Below are 23,402 nucleotides of genomic sequence, written 5' to 3' on the forward strand. Positions count from 1 at the left end.
TGAGATAGAGTATGGAAAAGGGTCATCTCAAAATGTTAGAAAATACTTTTTAAAAACAAAAAGATTTTTCTATTTTAATTTCAGGAGGGAAATGGGCTAATTGATGTCATATGCTTAATTTTGACTTTAATGATAATAAAAGTTTTCAAATGTACTTTTCCAAGGGGAAACACCATTATAGTTATTGGCTATTTCATTTACATTTTAGTTTACTATTTCACTCATAACTAAAGGAGTTAAAAAGAAAACGCGAAGTATGTACAGAATAATATACACATATCCATTCAACGTTTGAATACCATCTACACGTGAGATGCTGTTCGTACATTATTACATTTATAAATACACATATGTGTTTAATTTAGTACATAGCACAAGTAGATAGGTGCTTAACACATGCATTTCATGGTAGCCTGGTAGTTACAGATAATGTGGTTAACTTCAGCAGACAACATCTGTGTTACACATATGGCCATCAAAATAATTGTGGCATGCTTTTGTGACACTGAAAGAGGCCAAGCCTGTTGCAAAATGATTACTTCCAACAAAAGCCTGCTTAAATTATTGTTTAGTTAAATGGCACATATCCAAAATAACAGCATTATAAAGTTGCTATTGCCTTTGAATCACTCACCAATTTTCAACATATTTGTAAAACAAGATAAGCGCCATCAGGTTATAAAAAGCAATTATGGATCAGGATTTTTTATTCATGCTTCTTTGACAAAATTATTCCATTTGATCCCGAGTCTTGGCTGCTCTCTTGACAGAATAATGTACATGCTCCACAGCTGACAGGGATATGGCTTTCATGATTAAATAGGAAGCTCACACTCCAGATGACTTTATAGACTTTGCACTTCAGAAAGATTTCTTTGTTGGTTTAGTATCAGATCATCCGTTATCTTTTTCTAATGGTTTCTTTCCCCAAGCCAAAGAGAATCTATGTATTATCAAAAATTTATGGGTTTTTTTTTTTTTATTTTTGCCTATTTGCACAGTACACCAAAGAATGTTACATCATCTTGAAAAGTTCTTTTCCTGATTTCATGGGGGTGGAGGGGTGGAACATAAAGAAAAGGTGAAAATATAAAATATGAAACACCCTTTTCCAAGAGTCTTTTCCTGGCTTTTAAAGGAAACACCAAACGAGAATCTGATTGATTTTTGCTTTTTATAATTACTGGAAAACAACTGCTCAAAACAATTTCCTAAAGGAAGGGTTAACTTTATCTTGTGACTTTAATTGATCATTTTTGCCCCCGCCCCCATCTCCAGCAGAAGAACGACACCTGTGAAATTAGAATTCTGTACACCAAGAATGGTAACATCAAAGCTGAAGCTTTTAGCCAGGAACAGTTACTCTGGCGTGCATAAAGCTATGTAAAAACTGATTCACACAAGGAAATGACCAGGGCCTACGCCATTAGGATTAACTTCTGACATACAAGACTAGAAGAGGATATTGGCAGCTTGAACTTCTTTCTCAGACCTCCAGCATTACCAGGATGGAGACTGGGGGACAATAGTGGGGGGGGGAGGGGGGCGGTAGCCCCTCACCAGACTCAGCTGCTAAGGTTACTTAAAAAGCTCCCGTGATTTAAATACGGAGAAAGAGAAACAAAACGTTCCGAATTCCGATCACCTTTTGGTAACTACGTGGTTGCAAGAGCAAAACAAGCGCGCAGGCGCGTCGGTCAGGTTGTCAACCATAAACATAAGAACTCTTCAAAATTAAGGAAGTGGATCTCTGCAATCTCCCACAGCCTTTTTGTTTGGGTTCTCTAGGTTAATAGTAGTGATTCCATTTTAATGACCTACAGACAGGCGCAAAGTTATTTACCGAGTCGCTTTGAGAGATGTTTACTTAAATATGGGGATAAAACCAGTTCGCTTGTGGAACTGGAAATTATCTTCCGTCCAAACGTAGCATTACTCATCTACAAACCCAGGGAACACAATCACAGCCACCCAGTAAATGTGTTTCTGCGAGTCAACTAGATTACTTCCCCAATGACACTAACAGAAAAAAGCCTCAACAAGGTCACGGGAAATCGTGCCTTCAACACTGTATTCAGCCTGTATATTCAGGTTTGCGCGTCTTTGGAGCTGCGGGGGCCTTAGATGCTTTTGGAGGAAACCGGTCCGGGGAAGAATTTGGGTCTCAGTTGCAGGACTGTGGGTTGCAGCTGAGAGTCGATGAGCGAACACCCTTTGAGACGTGAAACTTACTTCCCTTTATGAAGGGACTCGAAGTGAATCCACCCCGACACGTCCACACTCCACCTGAGCGCAGGGCAGCTGCGGCTCCTTCCCACCGCGCAGAGAGCAGTCGCCGGCCAAGACCCGTGACAGCCCTCAGACAAAGCCTAGGACCCCCGCGCCCGCCCGGCTGCCGATCCCCGGAACACGCCCCCGGCCCGCGCCTACCTTGATGCCCTGCTGCTGGGTGGTGAGGGTTAACTTGGATTCATTCAGAAGCAAAACTTCGCAGTAAAATTCTTCTGGAACAGCGCAGAAGCAGCCCATGTTGGCTGTGGCCGTCTCCAGCCAGGAGAGAAAGCTGCGACCCAGGCGCCGAGCCGCCCCCTCCCCTCAAGCGCGAGGCATTAATTTATTGTCCGCGCCGGGGCCAGGGCGAGGGGACCGGTTCCCGGCGAGGTCCAGGGCCGCGCGGACGAGCCGCCCGGCGCCGGCTGGAGGGAAGGAGGGCGGAGAAGCCCGGGAGTCAGCGCCCGGGAGCCGCCGGGGAAGCGCCGGCGGAACTGAGCACAGAGGGCGGCGGCGCGTCCCCGCGCATCCTGCGGCTCGGGCTCCTCCGAAGGCGGGGGCGCCGCGGCCCCTCCCGCAGTCCTGGGGACGACAAAAGTCGTCTGGCAATGGGGGCAAGAAGCAAGAAAAGGGAGGAATGCGAGCTCGAGGCCCTCCCCAGACGAGGAAACCCTTGGGAGCTGTGCAGCCCCCTCCGCCTGTCCCCGGCCGGAGTGCTACCAAGACACCCGGCCTCCTTCCCCTGCGGAGTCCCCGGAGGGCTCCCACTTCCAGCTCCGACCCCACCCCGCAGCCCCCAATCCGGTCCGCCGACTGGGGAACACTCGGCTGTTCCTTTGTGTCAGGGGTACCCGCGACGTCCCAGTCCCACGGCAGGGCCAGTGGCGAGGATCGTCACTCAGTCTACCTCGGCCACCCGGAACCCCGAGAAGTATCGGAAAGGGCAGCGGGCTCCTTACCAAGACCGGCGAGTGCAAGTCAGCTCGTGGCGGGACGCAGCTCCCGTCTGGGGACCGTGAAACTCATCACGGGGGTTGGTGTGTGGCTAAGTTCAAGCTGGCCCTCCGAAAACGCCTTTGCTGCGGCGGCGGAGAGCTGCTCCTCCGGGATTTTCAGAGAAGTGGGGAGTCAGAGGGCTTGCGGGCGCGCCGGCGGGCGGAGAAGAGGGCGCCCAGGCTGGGAACGCGCTGGCGGGCGGGTGGGGGTGTGCCCTGGGCGCGCAGGCCTCGGCGGCTCCCGGGAAAGTTCTCTTGGCAGCGCGAGGGGTGGCGCCCCAGGCGGGAGCAGCCCAGGTGCAGCTGGGCCGGGCCTGAGTGTCTGCAGAGAGCCCTGGAACGAAGCTGGGGCCCAGAGGCCGGGAAGGGGCGCCCCTTCCGGGCGGGGTCTCGGCTGAGAGCGGAAGGCGGAGCGGAGGTGGTCCAACTGCGAGGTGCGGGCAGGTCCGCACCGGAACCCGCGCGCACCACCCCGGCCGCTCGGTTGTTCGGAGCCCTGGTTCTGATTGCTGTAGCCGTTTCCCGGGGAGACGGAAGGTTGGCTCTAGGAAGGCCGGGCGCAGTTCTGCTCGGACCCTGGCGTTCGGCGCTCCCAGTCCCACGCCCTCCGCACGGCGGGTCGTGTCCAGGAGTGGCGGGCACAATAGCTCTGAGGCTGCAGTGACCCCTGGTGGGTCCTCGAGTCCGTGCACAAGCAGCCGAGGCTGAGCGCAGGATGAGGCCGGGCCCCGCTGGACTTCGGAGCAGGTGCAGTCGGTGCTCTCCAGCTGGGAACCAGCAGCGAGTTAATGCGAGCCGAGAGGACGTGGGCCGGGGTTGACGGTAGGCCTCCCAGAAAACTTCCCTACTTTATATTGAGTGTTAGAGCAAGAGCTTTGGCATCAAACATAGTTTTGAGTTCCCTCCTCTACCACTTGCAAGCTAGGTGGTCAAAACTCACAAAATTTGCTTAAAACCTAGGACATTAGTAACTTAAAAAAAATTTTTTTAAGAAAAAAAACCGAGTAGAATGGAAATGAACAATTTGCAACTTTAGAAGGAGTTTCCTTCCATAATGATTTTCCACAAAGGACCTTCTAAGGCTTCTCCTTTCCTGATATCTCAGCCCCTTCTAAACATGAATTAGCACAATCCCCAAAGTGCAATAGATAAACCCTCATGTTTAATGCGAATTTTACCTAAAGCTAAGAACCAAACCCTGTTGTATCTTCCAAGTCTTCTGTGAAATTGAAGCAGGTTTTGAATTCCTAATCAAATTCTGTGTCCAACTTTGGGCTGTACTGTCAATGTTTTGCCTGACATGAGCCAACACATTATTTTGAATTTTAGCGTCTTTACCTCAGGAGGCTTTTCTGTAACAGAACGTTCCTGACATAAATTACCAAATGTGATTGAAAGGCTTCATAACAGACTTTCATTCTTTACCACAATATCCAATAGGGTCACCTGGGCTTGCAAAAACAAAGATAAAGTCCAAGTTGCAATGACTTGTTTTCCAGTTTAGAGTTTTGTTGCTATCTGTTTTATGCCCTTTGACTTTGTTTTGTTCTGGTTTTACCGCCAGTGGTAATGGAAAGGCTGGGGGTTTGAGGTGGGGGCAAGGATTCTGTTCCAGGCCCCTCAGGAGGGAAAGTACAAAGCTGTGAAGTCTCATACATAAGCCCTTTCTGAGTGAGGCGTTTTCTTTTCCATTTCTTTGTGAGAGATTGAAGAAAAGAAAAAAAAAATCTAACACAAAATTGGAGTGTCCTAGAGATAATAGGAAGATCCCACATGTTGTTTTCTTTTTTTAAAACAGTCTTATTGAGCTATAATTGGCATACAGTAAACTGCATATATTTAAAGTTTATAGTTTGATAAGTTTGTCATATGTATACATGAAACCACTGCTTCAATCAAGATAGCAAAGTATTCATCACCCCTAAAGTTTCTTCCTGTACCTTTATAATTTTTCTCTCTCATTCCTCACCACATCTCACCTGCCAGGCAACCACAGATCTGCTTTCTGTCAGTATAGCTTCTCTGCATTTTCTAGACTTTTCTATAAATAGGATAATAGTGCCAGCTTTTTTTTTTAAATCTGGTCTGTTTTCATTCAGCATAATTGAGATTTATCCATGTTGTTGTGTATATCAGCAGTTCATTCATTTGTATTGCTCAGTAGTATTCCTTAGTATGTATGAACCACAATTTGTTTATCCATTCATTTGTGTGCTTTTCAGTTTTTTACTATTAGAAATAATACAAATATTACAAATCCTGCTGCGATAAGGATTGTACCAGTCAGCTCAGGCCACCATAACAAACTGCCACAGGCTGGGTGGCTTAGACAACAGACACTTACTTTCTTATAGTTATGGAAGCTGGCAGTCCAAAATCAGGGTGCCATCATGGTTGCTTACTGGTAAAACCTTTCTTCCTGGTTTATAGATGCCTGCCATCCCACTGGGTGCTCACATGACCTCCTCTTTGTTGGGAAGCATGATAGTTAGCACAAGCCTACAGTGTCTCTTCTTATCAGGACACTAAACCTATTATATCAAGACCCCACCCTTATGACCTCTTTTAACCTTAATTACTTCATTATAGGTCCTACCTCCAAATACAGTCACATTGGGGGTTAGAGCTTCAACATGTGTATTTGGAGGGGACATAGTTCAGACCATACTGAGGATCCCTGTCTTTGTATGGACATGTGGTTTTATTTCTCTTGAAATAAAAAAGAGTAGGCTAGTTGGATAATAAGATCTACAAATGGCAAATGAGCACATGAAAAGATGTTCAACGTCATTAAGGAGATGTAAATTAAAATCACCATAAGTCACCACTACAGACCTTAGAGAATGGCTACCATACCACCATACCAGCATCAGTAAGGATGCAGAACAATTTGAATTCTCATACACTGCTAGTACAGATTAAGATGGTACAATCACTATGGGTAACACTTTGACAGTTTCTGAAAAAGTTGTACATAGACCTTCCACAGGATTTTGGAGGAGGGCTTTCTCTGCCTAGCCAAAGAAATAAATTAACAAGATACTATTCAAACACATTTCTCCCCAGGAAAATAGTATAGTTTTCAACATGTGCATAACATAATACAGCCAATTTAAAGCCTCGTGCCAAAGCCTTTGATCTCTTTTCAGAGATTTTTAAGAAAAATACTTTCTTTGGTCAAGATGACATTTTGTCATAATAAGCCTATGTAGATGAGTCAAATGACAAACAAGTTCATAGTAGATATAATATTATGGAAATATGTAGACCATCTGTGAAGGACTGCAGGAACTTCCATCCTGGAAAAAGCAATTTCACTCTACATGGAGCAAGCTCCCACCCTTTGCTGAAACATGCGCTGCAAAATGCCAGACAGAATTCTTTTTAAAGCACCATATTCCTTTTAGGAAGATGTCTTTAAACAGTCTATGTCTTTCATCATCCTTTTTAATTTTACATTTTCCAAACTTCAGAAAGTTAACTGTGATTTGCAAAAGGAAAAAACACCATATAAAACACTGACAGTAAATAATTTAATTACTTAACTACCTGAAGGCAATGCAGCAGAATCACCAGGAAGACTTATTAAAACACAGATTGCTAGCCCCACCCCCAGAGTTTCAGATCCAGTACCTGTGAAGTAGGGCCTGAAACTCTGCATTTTTAACAGATTCTCAGGTGATGCTTATGGTGCTGGTTTGAGAACCACTGCTCTAGAGCTTATCTCTCCAATAAATAATAAAAGTTGGTCCTAATTACCTATAAATAATTTTTTCAAAGGGGGTGTCTCATTCTGTACCTCCCTATCGATCTATCCCATTCATCAAAATAATGCCTGTCAAGGAAAAGAGTATTGAAGACCCTGCCAAGTGGCCATATCAGAAAAAGTAGTTTTTAAGGAAGATGAAAATCCCTGTTTTAGTTTTTGACATACTACTGCCTATTCTATTTGAACACCTTGCTCATTTTTCTTTCTAATATAGTATGTGCTCAGGCACATACCATTTTTAAGACCATCCTGCCTTCTGACTCACTTCATATATATGTCGCTAACCAGCCATTCTCTTCTCCTAAAGCCTTAGATCCCATTTACTGAAATGCCTCAAGGGTGTTACCCACATTTCAAGAGAAGTCATCTCCTAAAACAACAGTCTAATCTGTTTCTTCATCTTTGTGATCTCCATATAAATGTTCTTTGGGGTTTACTGAAAATCCTTATTTTGCAGTTTTTAATCCTTGTTGGTGAATGCAGTGATATGGTTTGTATTTAGTTTGAATGGTTTGGAACTTTCACTTTGAAAATACCCTAGTTTCCCTTTCACTGTTCATATATATGCTATTTTAAAAAAGATGGGAACGGGAAAGCTAGTTGATAAGTCTAGTCCCGTTGGGGACTTTTTTTTTTTTTTTTTTTTTTAGTTTTTTACACAACCGATTAACATTCTTTGCCTATTAGATTGAGAGAGATCCCAAGATGGCCAAGAGTGGGTAAAAAGGGCACTTTGATACATTGTTGGTGGGGTTGTAAATTGATTCAGGCTCTCTGGAGTGCAATCTGTCATAAATACAATAATTTAAATATGTGTACACTTTAAACCAGAAATTCAACATCTAGGAATTTAGAGATTTACTACAGCATGTTTATAATATTAACACTCTTTAAACAACCCACATGCTCAATAATAGGGAGTTGTTATATTAATTCTAGTGGATGTGTCTAATAGAATTTCCAGCAGCTATTAGAAAAGATGAAATGGATGTATATAACTGACATGGAAAGTTATCCAAGGTACACAGTGAGGTAAAAAAAAAAAAAAAAAAAAAAAACAGCTTATATAATAGTGCATATAGAAAGGTCCATTTTTGTTTTTTAAAGAAAGTTTAGATTTTTTCACAATGAGCATTAGTTTAAATGAAAATAGATTTTTTTATATTAAGTAAAAGAATGTCATTAGTGGTTAACAAAATTAACCTTCTTTTAAAAATGAACTACTTTTTTTTGAGGCACCTGAGTTGCTCAGTCAGTTGAGCGTCCTACTTCAGCTCAGGTCATGATCTCTCAGTCCATGAGTTCAAGCCCCACATCAGGCTCTGTGTTGACGGCTCAGGGCCTGGAGCCTGCTTTGGATTCTATGTCACCCTCTCTCCCTCTCTCTCTGCCCTACCCCCCTCCCCCCGTTCACACTGTCTCTCTAAAAATAAATAAACATTAAAAAAATTTCTTTTTAAATGAACTACTTTTCTAGGTTCTAACCTGGACTCTAATGACTATTTTACCTGCTTCGTATATTCTTGTTCATACCCTGAATAAAGCATATCAGGTTAATTTCATTAACATCAATTTAATGACATGGATATTTATCCACCTATAGAAATTTGAGGAAAGAATGGGGAAATTAGCTTTAGTTATCCCACATTTTTTTGATTTTAGGTCTAACTAGCCACGTGATCTTAAAGAAGTCCCATCATCTATGCCTCAGAATGTTCTTCTATAAAGGACCTGGGACTTGTATTCTGGTGCTTCTAGATCTTCATGCCCAGCATGCTGCTTTCCCATCCCTTTCTTCTGGAAACAACACATTGCCTTCTTGTAAGGGTGGTATCCCAGGGAAGGAACAACCCAGTATAACATCTGGCAAAAAAAAAAAAAAAAAAAATCTGAAGAAGTTGAGCTCTGAACTCAAAGTCTAGCCTTCTTATTCTGACATTAAGAAGTTGCCAAGGAAAACTGAAAACAGTCATTCACTCCAGGGAGGGAACATGGATGGTTGGTGGACAAGAACAGAGTAGAGACTTACCATTTTTTTACGTTCCCCTCTGTACATTTGGAATTTTGAATCCTATTATTCTGTACATGTATTACCTAGTCAGTACATAAATAAATATTTTTAAATAATTTTTTTAACGTTTATTCATTTTTGAGACAGAGAGAGACAGAGCATGAACAGGGGAGGGGCAGAGAGAGAGGGAGACACAGAATCTGAAACAGGCTTCAGGCTCTGAGCTGTCAGCACCGAGCCTGACACGGGGCTCGAACTCACGGATCGTGAAATCATGACCTGAGCCGAAGTCGGACGCTTAACCGACCAAGCCACCCAGGCGCCCCTAAATAATTTTTTAAAAAATGAAGTGTAGTTTATGATCTCATTTCCTTATATGGGCATGCATAGAATAAGGACTAGATTTATGTATGTGAAAATATCAACAGGGGTGCCTGCGTGGCTCAGTCGGTTAAGCCTCTGACTTTGGCTCAGATCATGATCTCACGGTTCGTGGGTTCAACCCCACATCTGTCTCTGTGCTAACAGCTTAGAGCCTGCTTCAAATTCTGTCTCTCTCTCTCTGCCCCTCCCCTGCTCGTGCTGTGTCTCTGTCTCTCAAAAATAAATAAATGTTAAAAAAAAAATACCAACAGCAATTATCTCTGTCAAAGTGTGAGTGAATTTTGTCTTCTTTTCTATGATTTTGTTTATTTTTCATAAATTTTCTTCCATGAATATTACTCCTATGGCCAGATAAGGTTTTTTTTTTTTAATTTTAAGCATTAATTACATAAAATAAAAAATGTAAACTAAAGAACAAAATGGGGACAAATTAGTACACCAAAACAAAGGGGAAGCCATAAAATCTCTATTAGCAACCATGTCACCTGACACAGGCAAGTGCTGAGTAGATGGCCTATGAATCACTCACTTCAGCCCCTGAATCCTCATGCCTTCTCTCACTGTGAGCTGTTTTCTCAGTTTAAAGCCCCCCTCTTCCTAAAACCCTCCTCTCACAAAACCCCCACCTGCTCCCCCGCTTTCATCCATTTGCTGCTGAAGGATCCGCTTTGCTCTTCCTTCTCCATGGAGCTCCCTTGACTCCCAAGTTTGTTTTGGGTCCCCATCCAATATGCATTATTACTACCCCCTTACCGGATTGTAGTTCCTGAAATCAGGACCATGTTTGGCTTGATCACTTTTGTTTCCCAAGCATCTGTTACAGTGCTTGACATAGACTCTCAATAAATATGTGTTGAATGAATGAGATTACTTGCACAGGCTTTGTTTCTGGCATGCTACATGCACATTTCTTTTGAGCACTGTCACCTGGGCTCTATCTTGATTCTGTTCTAGAAAACTCTTACTTTCCCAGCTGTCCATCTTCTTAACCAAAAGCAACTTTTGCTAATGTGGTAATAAAGAGTTGGAGTAAGCATATAACCATTGCTATATACTGAAATGTGCATGTTAGCCTAATGGGTTCTCATTGCCCTGTACATCACTGGGTTCTTTGGTTGGCACTTAGATATCTGAAGTGTTATGAGATAGTTCCTTATTTTCTGTAGAAATTAACTTGGATGAGCAATTAGGGCAATAGTAAACACTTTAGACCTTGGTGCAAACTTATAGACCAGAGTTTGCACCCAAGTTGTAGTGAATAAATACTGAATGCTATTAGAAGTTGCACTTGAGCTGACAACCAAGATATACTGATAAAAGAGTTGCAGTAATCTGTTCCTTTAGTAGGCTGTGTTGAGTTTCCTAAAATGAAAAGCAATCTTTATCTAATAACTCATTCAGTCTGGGTTTAGAGCATGCTTTATTGATATTATATAGTTATTGTCGGTGACATTATGAAACAGCAGCAAGTCATACAATTGCATAGGACCTATAGCATATGAAATCTGGAAGAACTTTTAATGATCACATAATCCCACCCACTAATTATTTTACAGATGAAGACTGAGACACAAAGAAATGAAGTATATAGCTCTTGGCAGAGTTGAGTTTGACCACAAGACTCCTGCCCTTAAGTCTTAATTAATTAATTTTTTTTAATTTATAACTTTCCACTACTTATAATATAACCCCAGCCAGAACTCTAGGAAAGTGTGAAATTAATTTAAGCTTTGGTGTGTGTGTGTGTGTGTGTGTGTGTGTGTGTGTGTAAAATACATGTATCACTAGTGTATATCTGAGTATGCTTAGTCCAGGCATAGATAGGATAAAGTAATACTTAAGAGATTTATATCCAATAATAATTAAATTACTGTATTTCATTGAATCTAAGATGCCACCAATTACATTAACAACTTATTTTACTGCTAAGAGAGAAAGAAAAACTGTCAGCTAATTGAAGATACTATCAATTGTAGGAAATAGCCCAATTTCAGAAATATTATCATATGAAAAAAATGTCATTTTGAAAATTGAAGAAGTATGGTGTTTGTTAGGATTGTGTTTATACTATTCTTTTCTCCTAAAGTAATATATTTAATATTATTAATGTCTGTATATTTATACCATGTTCATTGGTAAATATAAGTAGTGGGCACAGGTACAAATATTTTCATGTAACAGATGCAGATAAGAAAGAATGCATGTATATAATTTTTTTTGTAAATCAAATGATATCAGGGTGCTTTTAAAAATCCAACTTAAACCAATCTTTAAAATCGAGTCTATTGCCTCACTGACTATAAATTTCAGACAACATCCAAGAACTGACTCTGATTCTGTCTGTCCTTTCACCTCTACCACCTCCATGTATTGGTCTTGAACTCAGCCCAGCTTCTCTTGAAGCAGTCAGATACTGGAATAGTTCCAAGACTCACATCTGGTATCCACACTACACACAGCAAAGGGAGCCAACCTTCCTAACTCTCTTAGTTGGAGGCCCCAGGTTCACTCTGATTGACCAGCTTGAGTCATAAGCAGTTCCATGGAGTCATTAGAACATGGATTCCAGAGTCAAACAGACTGAGTTAGACTCCAAACCACCTCGCTATTTACAAACTCTGTGCCTCAGAGCATCATAGACAAGGGGTTATATTAGCACCTACGTGATGTGGCTATTGTGAAGATTCAGTGGACTAATGCAATGCTGAAAACGGTGCCTTGCCCTTGGTAAACACTACGAAAGTGTTGTTTATGATGACGATGAAGATGATGATGATGATGAGGTCATCCACCCCTGAAGCAATGACAGTGGCTAAAGGAGACTTGTGCTGAATGGCTTAGCCTAAGTTAAAAGATACCTCCAGAGTGATAGGCAGAATTTGCTTCTGTGGAATCACATGGGTCCCCAAATAGGGGCACTGGGAAGGAATGACTAGGCAATGAGGATTAAGAACAAGTAGAAGTAACCTACAAATGTCCATTATACAAATCATAGTTTAAATACACAGTGCTGGGGTGCCTGGGTGACTCAGTCAGTTGAGCATCTGACTCTTGGCTTTGGCTCAGGTCATGAGCCTGTTTTATGGGTGTGAGCCCGTGTCAGGTTCTGCACTGGCAGCACAGAGCCTGCTTGGGATTCTCTACCTCTTGCTTTCTGTGCCCCTCCCCCATTCACACTATCTCTGTCTCTCTCAAAATAAATAAATGAACTTAAAAAATTTTTAATAAAATGAAATAAAATAAATACACAGGGTTGTTTGACAAGTCATACTCTAAGATGAAGACCATGTGTTCAAGGTAACTAGTTATTCTGTGCCTTTCATTTTTGACAAATATGTCTTTCCATTCACCAGATTTCCATGTTATATAAATTAGACATTTTTCAAATGCAGACTCTCCTTGTCCTCGCATATTTCCATTCATTTTGCTACTCAGTACTCATTGACAGTCCACCATGTACCAGGCTTAGCAGTGAACAAACCGGACGTGGTCTCTGATCTCATGGAGTTTGCAGTGTAACAGAATGCCAGCTCTCAGCAAGTATTAATCTTCCTTTAGCTACATCACTATTACATAAAATAGAAGTACAAATAGGGCCCTAGAAAATCAATATGTGAATTTTTTTATTGAGTAGTTTATTTTTTAACTACAGTATTGTAAATACAAATGCATTTTTTTTTTAATTTTTTTTTCCAACGTTTTTTATTTATTTTTGGGACAGAGAGAGACAGAGCATGAATGGGGCAGGGGCAGAGAGAGAGGGAGACACAGAATCGGAAACAGGATCCAGGCTCCGAGCCATCAGCCCAGAGCCAGACGTGGGGCTCGAACTCACGGACCGCGAGATCGTGACCTGGCTGAAGTCGGACGCTTAACCGACTGCGCCACCCAGGCGCCCCAATACAAATGCATTTTATGTGTCCATCTTCTCTAGTAGACTATAAGCTGCCTGAAGGCAGAGGTAACACCCTCTTCGCTTTTTTTATCTGTAACACCTAGCATACTGCCTGGCACACCCTACATATCTACAGCTTTTAATTAATTAATTTGGTCTATACTCCAAAGCAATAGTGTGTATGGCTAGGGTGGGTAAGAGGTAGAGAGGCAATCCCTGAGTATCCAAAAGATAGTGTTGATTTTGCAATTTATGATAACTTGAGGTTAAAGTTTTCCTTCCTATTATCTACATACCAAAGCAAAATATGGCATATAATCCACCTCTGAAACTAAACCCCAATTTTCATTTGGGCATTTTCTCCAAATTTCCTTCCAAGTACATATGGCCATGTGGGTCAGACCTGGCCAATGAAATGTATGTGTTAAGTATTAAATGATACTTCCTGAGAGTCTTTTAAAAGTCTTCCCAAAAGTCTTTAAAAAGAAGGACCGAGACATGCAATATCTCTGTCCTCCCTCCTAGTGGCTGGAATTTGAATATGATGACTAGAGCATAAATAGCCAGCTAAAGATTATGGTAAGGGAAGAAAAAAGGAGACTGTACTCAGCAAGCATGAAGGCACAACACCAAGGTTAGCAGCCTATCTTTGGGCGGCTTCTCCTCCTCCTCCTCCTCCTCCTCCTCCTCCTCCTTCTTCTTCTTCTTCTTCTTCTTCTTCTTAATGTGTATTTATTTTTGAGAGAGAGAGAGAACGAGCGCGAACAGGGGAGGGGCAAGAGAGAGGGGGTCAGAGAATCTGAAACAGGCTTTACGCTGAGAACAGAGAGCCAGACGCAAGACTAGAACTCACAATCCGTGAGATCATGACCTGAGCCGAAGTCGGATGCTTTAACTGACTGAGCCACCCAGGTGCCCTGGGCTGCTTTATGAGAATGGAAGAAAGAAATGTCCATCTGTTCACATCCTTGTTGTTTGTTTTTGGGGGGTTGCTTGTTTGTTGTCTGTTATAGGTGACCAAATGTAATCCCAGTTGAAATCCATACCCATATACTTAACTGTGTAAGATAGCAAGAAACCAAATAACCTCCATAACCTTGTTAAGAACTACTTGTTTATGTGCTATATACCACTCTTGAAATAATTTTTGTCTATTACTGAATGAAAATATTTAACTTCTCTGATTCTGTGTATCCTTAAATTAGTAAATTTCATTTTTTGAAAATCTATAAATGAATTTCTTCATTCAGAAAGACTTAAGAGGAAAATTCTTCAAAAAAAAATTAAGAGGAAAAGGGATTTATTCACCTGCAAAAGTCACCGTGGCCACCTCCAAAAGCAGCCTGTCCTGTCTTTGCCCCTCCTTTGGCTACTCTGGGCTTGGGAAACAGGAAGAGGGTCAGAAGGCAAAGGTGGGGTGAAGGTACACTGCAGAATGACTTCTTCTCTGAAGTCATTGTAATTAACTTTTTAAAATCTACAGCCCTGTTCTCCATGCCTTGTTATATAATTAACCTCACCCGAACTTCCAAACTCTACAACAAAGACCAGACCAGTATTATTATCTTCCTGATGTTTAGTAAACCCAGGCTTGGGGAGGTGACAGTACCTCCCAAGTAAATGGTGTTGCAGGGGGAGAAAGTCTGTTCCACTAAGTCATGCTATCATTTGTCCACACACCACTTTCTTGAGTAAAAGCAAAAAAGAAAAAACAAACAAACAAACAAAAAAGATATGCTTCTCCTGCTCAGTCTGATTTAACAAAGGCTCTCATGGGACTGTCTGAAGTTGAGTAATCAATATCTATTCTATTTTTCCTTTCTTGGATTTTAGATTTCGCAAACGGCCTTTGGTGGAAGAATTGGTTTGGGGGGGGGGGGGAGGGAGGGAGATTAAGGCATAAGCAAGAGAGCCTTATTGATATTTCAGTCTCTCCCCAGACTACACTTCTGAATGACTGAGGCCCCTGCCTGCTAGGCTGGCAGATCCCCTGACTGATAGAAGCTGCCAGCACACTTCAGCTGGCACCCCAGCAAACATATGGTGTCAGGGTCAATATTTACCTTCATTAAACGTGTGCAGCACTTCATCTATTTATTTATTTATTCAGCAGGCAATTAGGCTTTACAGAACAAAATCCCTTTGTTCTCTACATGGGTTACTGAATATCAGAACCATGGAAAACAGCTTTTAGACAAGACCATCCAATCTTTAGTGTGCAATGTGTGCATGCATTTGCTTCCCCTATAAGAGGAAAAAGGAATATATACACACATGTATGCACATAAAAATAGATTGGGAATATGTTATTATTATATATAATATGTAACATATTTGAGAGCATATTATTAATATATCCTATATATTATTTGGGAGACATTATATGGTATTCTTTTGAATTAGGCATACACCACATCAATACGTTTGTGTTTTTTTGGTAACAGAGGCTTTTGCAAACAGAAAGGATTATTTGGGAACATTGTTTTAAAAAAAAAATAAGCAATGTATTGAAGTTAAAAATGAAAAATCTAGGTCTTTCTTGAGATTTTAGTTCACTTACAAATCTTATTGTTCTGTTCATAAAAGTAACAAAGTTTAACAAGTACTTTAAGGCAGTTTTGACTAATGTATTAAATTAATATAAAAACTTAGTTAATAAAAAAATACCCTTAAACATTTTAAACTATATTTATACATTTTTCTATCTTGAGTATTTCAGTCATCTAAAGAACAAGTAAACCTTTTTAAGAACCTAAATTACTCTTAAACATGGATGTTGAGCATATTTTTAAATGCCTTTAGATTTCTAATATGGTTTTTATTTATTTTTTTTTTAATTTTTTTTTAACATTTTTATTTTTTTATTTTTGAGACAGGGAGAGACAGAGCATGAACAGGGGAGGGTCAGAGAGAGGGAGACACAGAATCTGAAACAGGCTCCAGGCTCTGAGCGGTCAGCACAGAGCCCGACGCGGGGCTCGAACTCACGGACCGTGAGATCATGACCTGAGCCGAAGTCGGCCGCTTAACCGACTGAGCCACCCAGGCGCCCCTCTAATATGGTTTTTAAACTTAGCAAGATATTCTTATATTTTCCAGCTTATAGTCACAAGTTTAAATTAATTATTCACTTACAAGTTTACATTGGAAACAAGGCTGCTTGTTTATTCTAATAGACTCAATTCCCTTAAATATTACAAAGACTTAAGTACCAAATATGCACAGGTCCCTTAGCACAAAAATCATTGATTCCCGGGTTTTGCTTCTATACCTAATTCTAAATCTTCCTGAGGTTAAAAGATGCTTTAAAATTAAGGACATATGGGCACCTGGGTGGCTCAGTCAGTTAAGAGTCCAACTCTCTTGATTTTGGCTCATGACATGATCTCAGGGTTGTGAGACTGAGCCCTGCGTCAGGCTCTGTGCTAACAGCATGGAGCCTGCTTGGAATTCTCTCCCTCCCCCCTCAAAGTGAACTTAAAATAATTTAAAAAATAAAATTAAGGACATAAAATCAGCCCAAGTAATTTTAGAGTTACTGTCTGAGCATGCTCACGTTCCTTCAAGATCACAGAAACTAATTGGGACATAAGGTTAAGGGTTAGAAAGATGCAGCACCTATGGTCAGGCAGAGCTCTTTCTCACTGTCACTATGTCAAATCTAAGTGACTGGGCTCTTGTCTCTCCTGACCCTACAGGGTCGTGGGCTCTTGACAGTAGACGTGCTAGAATCTTTTCTCCCTTTTCTGGGGTCACCACACCTGGCACTTGAGCCAGTAGCCTGGTAGAAGATTTCTCCCTCTCCTTCAATTCATAACCTATCCAAGCAATGACCAGATTCTTTCTATGTCACCTACAACCTCTGAAATCCATATCAAATCTGCCCTGCCTGTCCTTCCAAGCTTCCTCGTTCGCCTTGCCTCTCATTACTCAGTAGCCCACTCACCAGTCTTGCCTGTGCCAGAGGCTCTACCTCAAGCCACCTCCTTCAATCATGGCGATAACAACCACCCCACCACCACCATCCACCACCACAGCCATTTACCAGCACCTTCTGCAAAGCAGGCAACAAGTTGGGTGCTCCACCTGTGTTATCCCATTGTCTTTCACCAGGGCCCTGCTTAAGGTTTTTGAGATGAGTAAGTTGAAGCTCAAAGAGTTTAAATAAGTTTTCAAGGCCATACAACTAGTGTGCAAATAAATCAAGATTTAAAGATATAAACCCAATGCTTAGCAGTTCTCCAAACAAGTCTCCCTTCTCCACCTATAACACTCCTACTATTTTTCAAAACTGTATCCATGGATCTCTTCCCCTGGGAAGACTGCCCTACTCCTGACCCTAGTCTACTTTATCTCTGCCCTGGTTTGCCCCAGCACTTTCCACATCCCTTTATCAGAGCACTAAGCACACTTTACTATAGACAATTCCCTGACACTTCTTTACCTTGCCAGCATCAAGGGAAATGCCTGACATGCTGATAATGAGCAGGCGGGGGCGGGGCATGCCTGGGTGGCTCAGTCAGTTGAGCATCTGACTTCAGCTCAGGTCATGATCTCATGGTTGGTTAGTTCGAGCCCCACATTGGGCTCAATGCTGTCAACATGGAGGCTGCTTCGGATCCTCTGTCCCCCTCTCTCTCTTTGCCCCTCCCCTGCTCACACCCTCTCTCTCTTAAAAATAAATAAACATTAAAAGAAATAAATGAGCATGGAATGGGGACAGGAGGAAGCAAACAAACAGCTCCTCAAGCACAGATTTTAGACACCAGAAGACTCTATCACTTACTAGCCCAGTCACCTCGGGCAAGTCATTTAACCTCTCTGATCTTATTTCAATGATTAAATATGAATAATAATTCCTCTTGCCAGGTTTTTGTGAGAAAAGAATTAAAACAAACAAAGAACACTAGCATACTGCTTGACAAAAAAAAACCCAATAAATAATAGCTGCCATTATGATATCGTTATGGTTCCTGACCACCATTTCTGAGTAGTTGATGTGAATGATGTACATAAAATTGGAGTGTCTTGGTAGGGGCGCCTGGGTGGCTCAGTCGGTTGGGCGTCCGACTTCGGCTCAGGTCACGATCTCGCAGTCCGTGAGTTCGAGCCCCGCGTCAGGCTCTGGGCTGATGGCTCAGAGCCTGGAGCCTGCTTCAGATTCTGTGTCTCCCTCTCTCTCTGCGCCTCCCCCGTTCATGCTCTGTCTCTCTCTGTCTCAAAAATAAATAAAAACATTAAAAAAAAAAAAATTGGAGTGTCTTGGGGCACCTGAGTGGCTCAGTCGGTTGAGCATTGGACTTCAGCTCAGGTCATGATCTCATAGTTTGTGAGTTCGAGCCCCACATCGGGCTCTGTGCTGACAGCTCAGAGCCTGGAGCCTGCTTCGGATTCTGTGTCTCCCTCTCTCTCTGACCCTCCCCCATTCATGCTCTGTCTGTCTCTGTCTCAAAAATAAATGAACATTAAAAAAAAAAATTGGAGTGTCTTGCAGACAAGAGCCTGGCCTCCCTGGGAACCAACAATAAATTTGTGACTTCAGAATGTGTTTCCCATCTCTAGACATAGCTTCCTTTCAACCCAATTAGAGGACACTGAAAGTCACCCCTTTCCTATGGTTTATGCTAATTGAAATTTGGACATTTACTGAGCTCCAACTGGATGCCAAACACAGAGCCTTGAGGAAGATACATTGATGAGGAGCACAGGCCTCTGCCCTCCAGGAGTTGTTTCTAGGTTTCCAGGGAAGAGACTAACTAACACCTACTCAGTGTAGACACAGATGAGGGATATCACTGGGTCCTGTGGAGTTGGGAACATGCAAAGGGGTGAAGAAAAAAGACATTCGGTGGAATCAATGGGTAATTCATGAACTCAGGGCAAGTCTGGGCTGTGGAAAGCCCAAAGCAGCTATAGTATGAAATACTGAGATTGAGGACCAAGCTGCAGAGCTCTTAACATGTAAACTTTCTATATTTGGCTGCCACGGATTGATGTAACTAAGTCAAAGCCCTTGAATATACATAGATTCTGCTGCTCCATACAATGAATTCTTTGCAGGGCAGGAATCAGATTGTGATAGATTTTGAATCTCTGTTTTACTTTACCCTCTTCTAAACTGTTTTTTTTTTTGGGGGGGGAGGGGTGTTATTTCACTGGATTCTCATACTGAACTTGGTACTCGGGAACTTCTGCTGAGCCAGGTTAATATGGCTTATCTAGATGATTGCCAGTGTCGTGTGATGTGACAGGCCTGGAAGACCCAGATTCCAAAGGTCTCCATCTCTAAGAAACTTCACTGTCACTAATATATCCCTTTGGGTTAACAACCAACTCCAGAGTGGTCACGTGTTAAGTTGCTGTCTTATATATTTTGGTGTGATCTAGTTAATTATCTTTTTAATCAGATGAAAGCTCAAAATATACTTACTGAGCATCTACTACATGACAATCTCGAAGCTAGAGGCTGGATCATAGTAATTAGTAGGATGTAGTAGCTGCCATCTAGTGGCTCACAGCTTAGAGCCTAGCACCCTTTGAAGCCAATAGCAACTTTGCTGAGGGAGGGAGGCAGCTTTGCTGAGGCCCCGTGGTAGAGAGTTCTGGGTACTCCAGGGTAGTATGGGGCCCAGACCACAAAGGTAAGGAAGAACTCAGTGTGAATTTGAGCTATTTCACAAGTTGATCTAGGGCAGCCTTGTTTCCTGGTCTTCTCACTTCTGTCTTGGAGACGTCTGCATTAAGCCATGCTAATCTGTATTGTTCACATAGGTGGCCTGCTGATGTCACATTCCAGGTGCTCTGACAGTACCCAGGCCTGTTGCCCTAATGTCCGACCCTTATTTTCTTGCTTCTGGACTTCTCTCTTCACAGCCAGTTACCTCATCTCCCTGCCTCCAGCCCTGTGACTATCCACCACCCTTTATACGTGCAGCCAGAGTGTCCTTCGGAAACACTAAACATGATCTTCATCACCTTGTTGGCCTGTTTATTCCACTCCCAGAATAAAATTCTGCCAGGGCTTTGCCCTGCATATTCAAGCTGCCAAGCGTTTGCTGATTCTCACCTTGTGTACTTTTCCTACCAAATGCTCACAAACCTGTGAGTTCTAGCCAAAATGAATCACTAGCCAAAGGAGGATATGTGCACTTTTATTTTTAACAGATTCCACCAAATTTCTTTTCCCAAAGATGTAGCAACTATTTCTCCCCATCCTCACTAGCCCTTTAAAAAAAAATGTTTATTTTTGAGAGACAGAGCACAAGCAGAGGAGGGGCAGAGAGAGAGACAGTGACATAGAATCTGAAGCAGGATCCAGGCTCTGAGCTGTCAGCCCAGAGCCTGATGTGGAGCTCGAACTCATGAGCTGTGAATCATGACTTCGGCCGAAGTCTGACGCTTGCTTAACTGACTGAGCCACCCAGGCGCCCCTAGCCCTTTTTAATTTTGCCAACCCGATGTGTGAAACGTGATATCTCATTGGTGTTTAAATAAGATTCCCCTCACCTTTAGCGTAGCTAGACATATTTTTTTGATGTTTATTTATTTTTGAGAGAGAGAGAGACAGAATCGGAAGCAGGCTCCAGGCTCTGAGCTATCAGCACAAAGCCTGAGGCAGAGCTCAAACCCATGAACTCCGAGATCATGTCCTGAGCTAAGTCAGACGCTTAACCAACTGAGCCAGCCAAGCACCCCAGATGTATTTATACACTTATTTATGATTAGGATTTCCTCCTCTATAAATTGCCTGTTCATAATCCTTGCTTAATTTTCTGTTAGAGTGTTTTTACCACTGTATTAATGTGTAGAAGCTCTTTGTGACATGTTTTGATTTCTTAGTAAACATAACAGCTAACAATTATTGAGTGCTTTTATGCACTGTTTCCCCAGTCAGTAGATCTTTTTAATTTTGTTCATGTTATATTTTTCTAAGTATAAATCAGTAAATGTTTAATGAATAGTGGATGCATGAATGAATGAATAAGTTGAATGAATGAAATGTGTAAATTTTATCTGCCCCCAAAGACTGGGTTTTTGATCAGAAGCTATTTCATCTTAAGATTCCTCTGTATTCTCTTGTGCCTCTTTATCCCCTTTCCAGGTCCTTCCAACCACCACTCTCTGCCTTTTGTTTGGCCAGGTAGTAGGTACACCAGAGACACTTAATAAATGCTTTCAGAATGTCAATGCCTTTCTCTCCCTTCAATATTGGCCTTTGAAAAAGAGCTCAGGGAACACATTCGAAATGAGAAGAGAAAACGGTTTTTGTTTTGTGAATTGTATGCAGGGTGCAGTTATTAGTTACTTGAAAATGATATGCCTAGCACATAAGGACGTGAATGATCTTGGCAATGAGGCAACTAAAATTTTACTGTTATTTCTTTAATTCACTGTATCCTTCTGAGAGGAGTTTAAAATCCTTCCTGGCTTATTTATAAAGCACCAGCCAGCTTGCAGAACTCTACAGAGAGATTTCTTCCCTGTTCTAGCTTCCAGAAAAAGGAGCACAATCCATGACAATTGGGCAAAGTAGAAAGGCGGAAAAATATTAAACCAAAATGAGAGAGATTTTACCCCCAAAGCATGAATTGGATAGTTTTCTTTTAATTTTAGAAGAGCTTTGCATTTGAATTTATACCAGCATGCTCCAGTGTAATTCAAGATTAAATTATTCCTTCATGATCCCACCCCACTCCTGCTGCTGAGACTACAAAACAACCTCCCTGCTTCCTTCTTGCTTCCCCCCATCATACGCACACCCAGTTTTTCTTTAGCAGTCCTTTTTCGTAAATGACTCGGAAATTACACTCAGTGCATTTGGGACACTTTGTGTGTTATCCTCAGATAAAACACTTAAGTGTTTCATTTGGAATCAAACAGTTTCCTGAGGAAATAAAATCATAGAATTGTTGAATAAGCTGGTAAGCAAAATCAGGTTACCAGGCAAAAGTCATTTTATTTTTTTGGACAGAGAATCTAAAGCAGCTTTTAAAAAGAAAAATAATAATAAATAAATAAATAAAAATAAAGCAGCTTTACAAACACACACAAACAGAAAAGCCTCCATCTAGAAATCAACCAAAATACCAGGCTTAGGCAATCAGAAAGTAAAGGTTTTAGTAAAAAATGAAGAGCAGACCAGGTTCCATGATCTCTTCAGGAATAACTACAAACACTGCTTCCCTGGAGATGGATCCATGGCATCTGGCTTCCAAGTGCACCTGTCTCCTGGCCAGAAGCAGAGGTCTGGACGAGATGATCAAAACACTGTCCATAACTTATTCTAGCCTGAGGATGATCATTGACATTGGACTTTGGTGAACATCAATTCATTTGTTCATTCATTATTCAATGAATATTTATAGTGCACATTCTCTAATAATATATTATGGGGGTGGAGAGGAGGAGGAACGGTCCCTATTTTAAAATCTACTAGGGGTAGCCAAGTGAAATGCCTGCAGAAGCCAGGCCGGTAACATAAATGAGTCAGGCCGGGTGGGAATTGTGAACTGAGGTAGACTGAAGAGTAGAAGCTCCATCAAAAAGGGGCTGCCTGTATTCAGTTCCATTGATTGTTTCCATAAGAGAATGTGAGCTCAGTTTCGCCACACTTTCCAGTTTTCAAAAAAACAGTCCTCCAATCCCAATTTTATTGTGAAATTTCTCCTTTTTTAAACATTGGCAACAAAATACAAACTTTTTAAAAATGTTATGTCACCAAAACAAAACATGACTGCAAGGCAAAATTGGAGCTGAACAGCCAGTTTACAACCTCCGATGCAGAACAGTATATAGTATTTTAAAACATGAACAATGAATTTCACAGTGTTGCCATTACCCTCTCCCTCTCCCCTCAGCTCTTAGAAATAAATGAAATGTGGATAGCTACTCTTAAGATAAGTTTGACTTAAAACCAGCTTTTTTAAATTGCTGGAATATAATGCTATAAATCTTTCCCCACCCCGTTCCCCCACCACCATTTTGAGTGTCTAGGATTCCCTCTGCAATGACTGAAAATATGGGAAACTTTCTTTTTATTCTATTTTATTTTTTAAAATGTTTATTTTTGAGAGACAG

At 41.7% G+C, this 23,402-nt stretch overlaps 1 protein-coding gene across 2 annotated transcripts in view; it reads right to left on the reverse strand.

The window, feature by feature from the left end:
- EPB41L4A (erythrocyte membrane protein band 4.1 like 4A) overlaps positions 1–3,814 on the reverse strand; it is a 252,970-nt gene extending 249,156 nt beyond the window's left edge. For both annotated transcript variants that reach the window (XM_042991272.1, XM_042991268.1), the window contains exons 1-2: positions 3,231–3,814; positions 2,431–2,853 (exon numbers count right to left, since the gene is read on the reverse strand). In XM_042991272.1, coding sequence (XP_042847206.1) covers positions 2,431–2,529 — 99 coding nt within the window. In that variant the 5' untranslated portion in view covers positions 2,530–2,853; positions 3,231–3,814. The remainder of the gene's footprint in view (positions 1–2,430; positions 2,854–3,230) is intronic.
- Between the last annotated feature and the right edge of the window lie 19,588 nt (positions 3,815–23,402).

This window comes from Panthera tigris, chromosome A1 (genome assembly GCF_018350195.1).
Source record: "Panthera tigris isolate Pti1 chromosome A1, P.tigris_Pti1_mat1.1, whole genome shotgun sequence".
Taxonomy (NCBI): domain Eukaryota; kingdom Metazoa; phylum Chordata; class Mammalia; order Carnivora; family Felidae; genus Panthera; species Panthera tigris.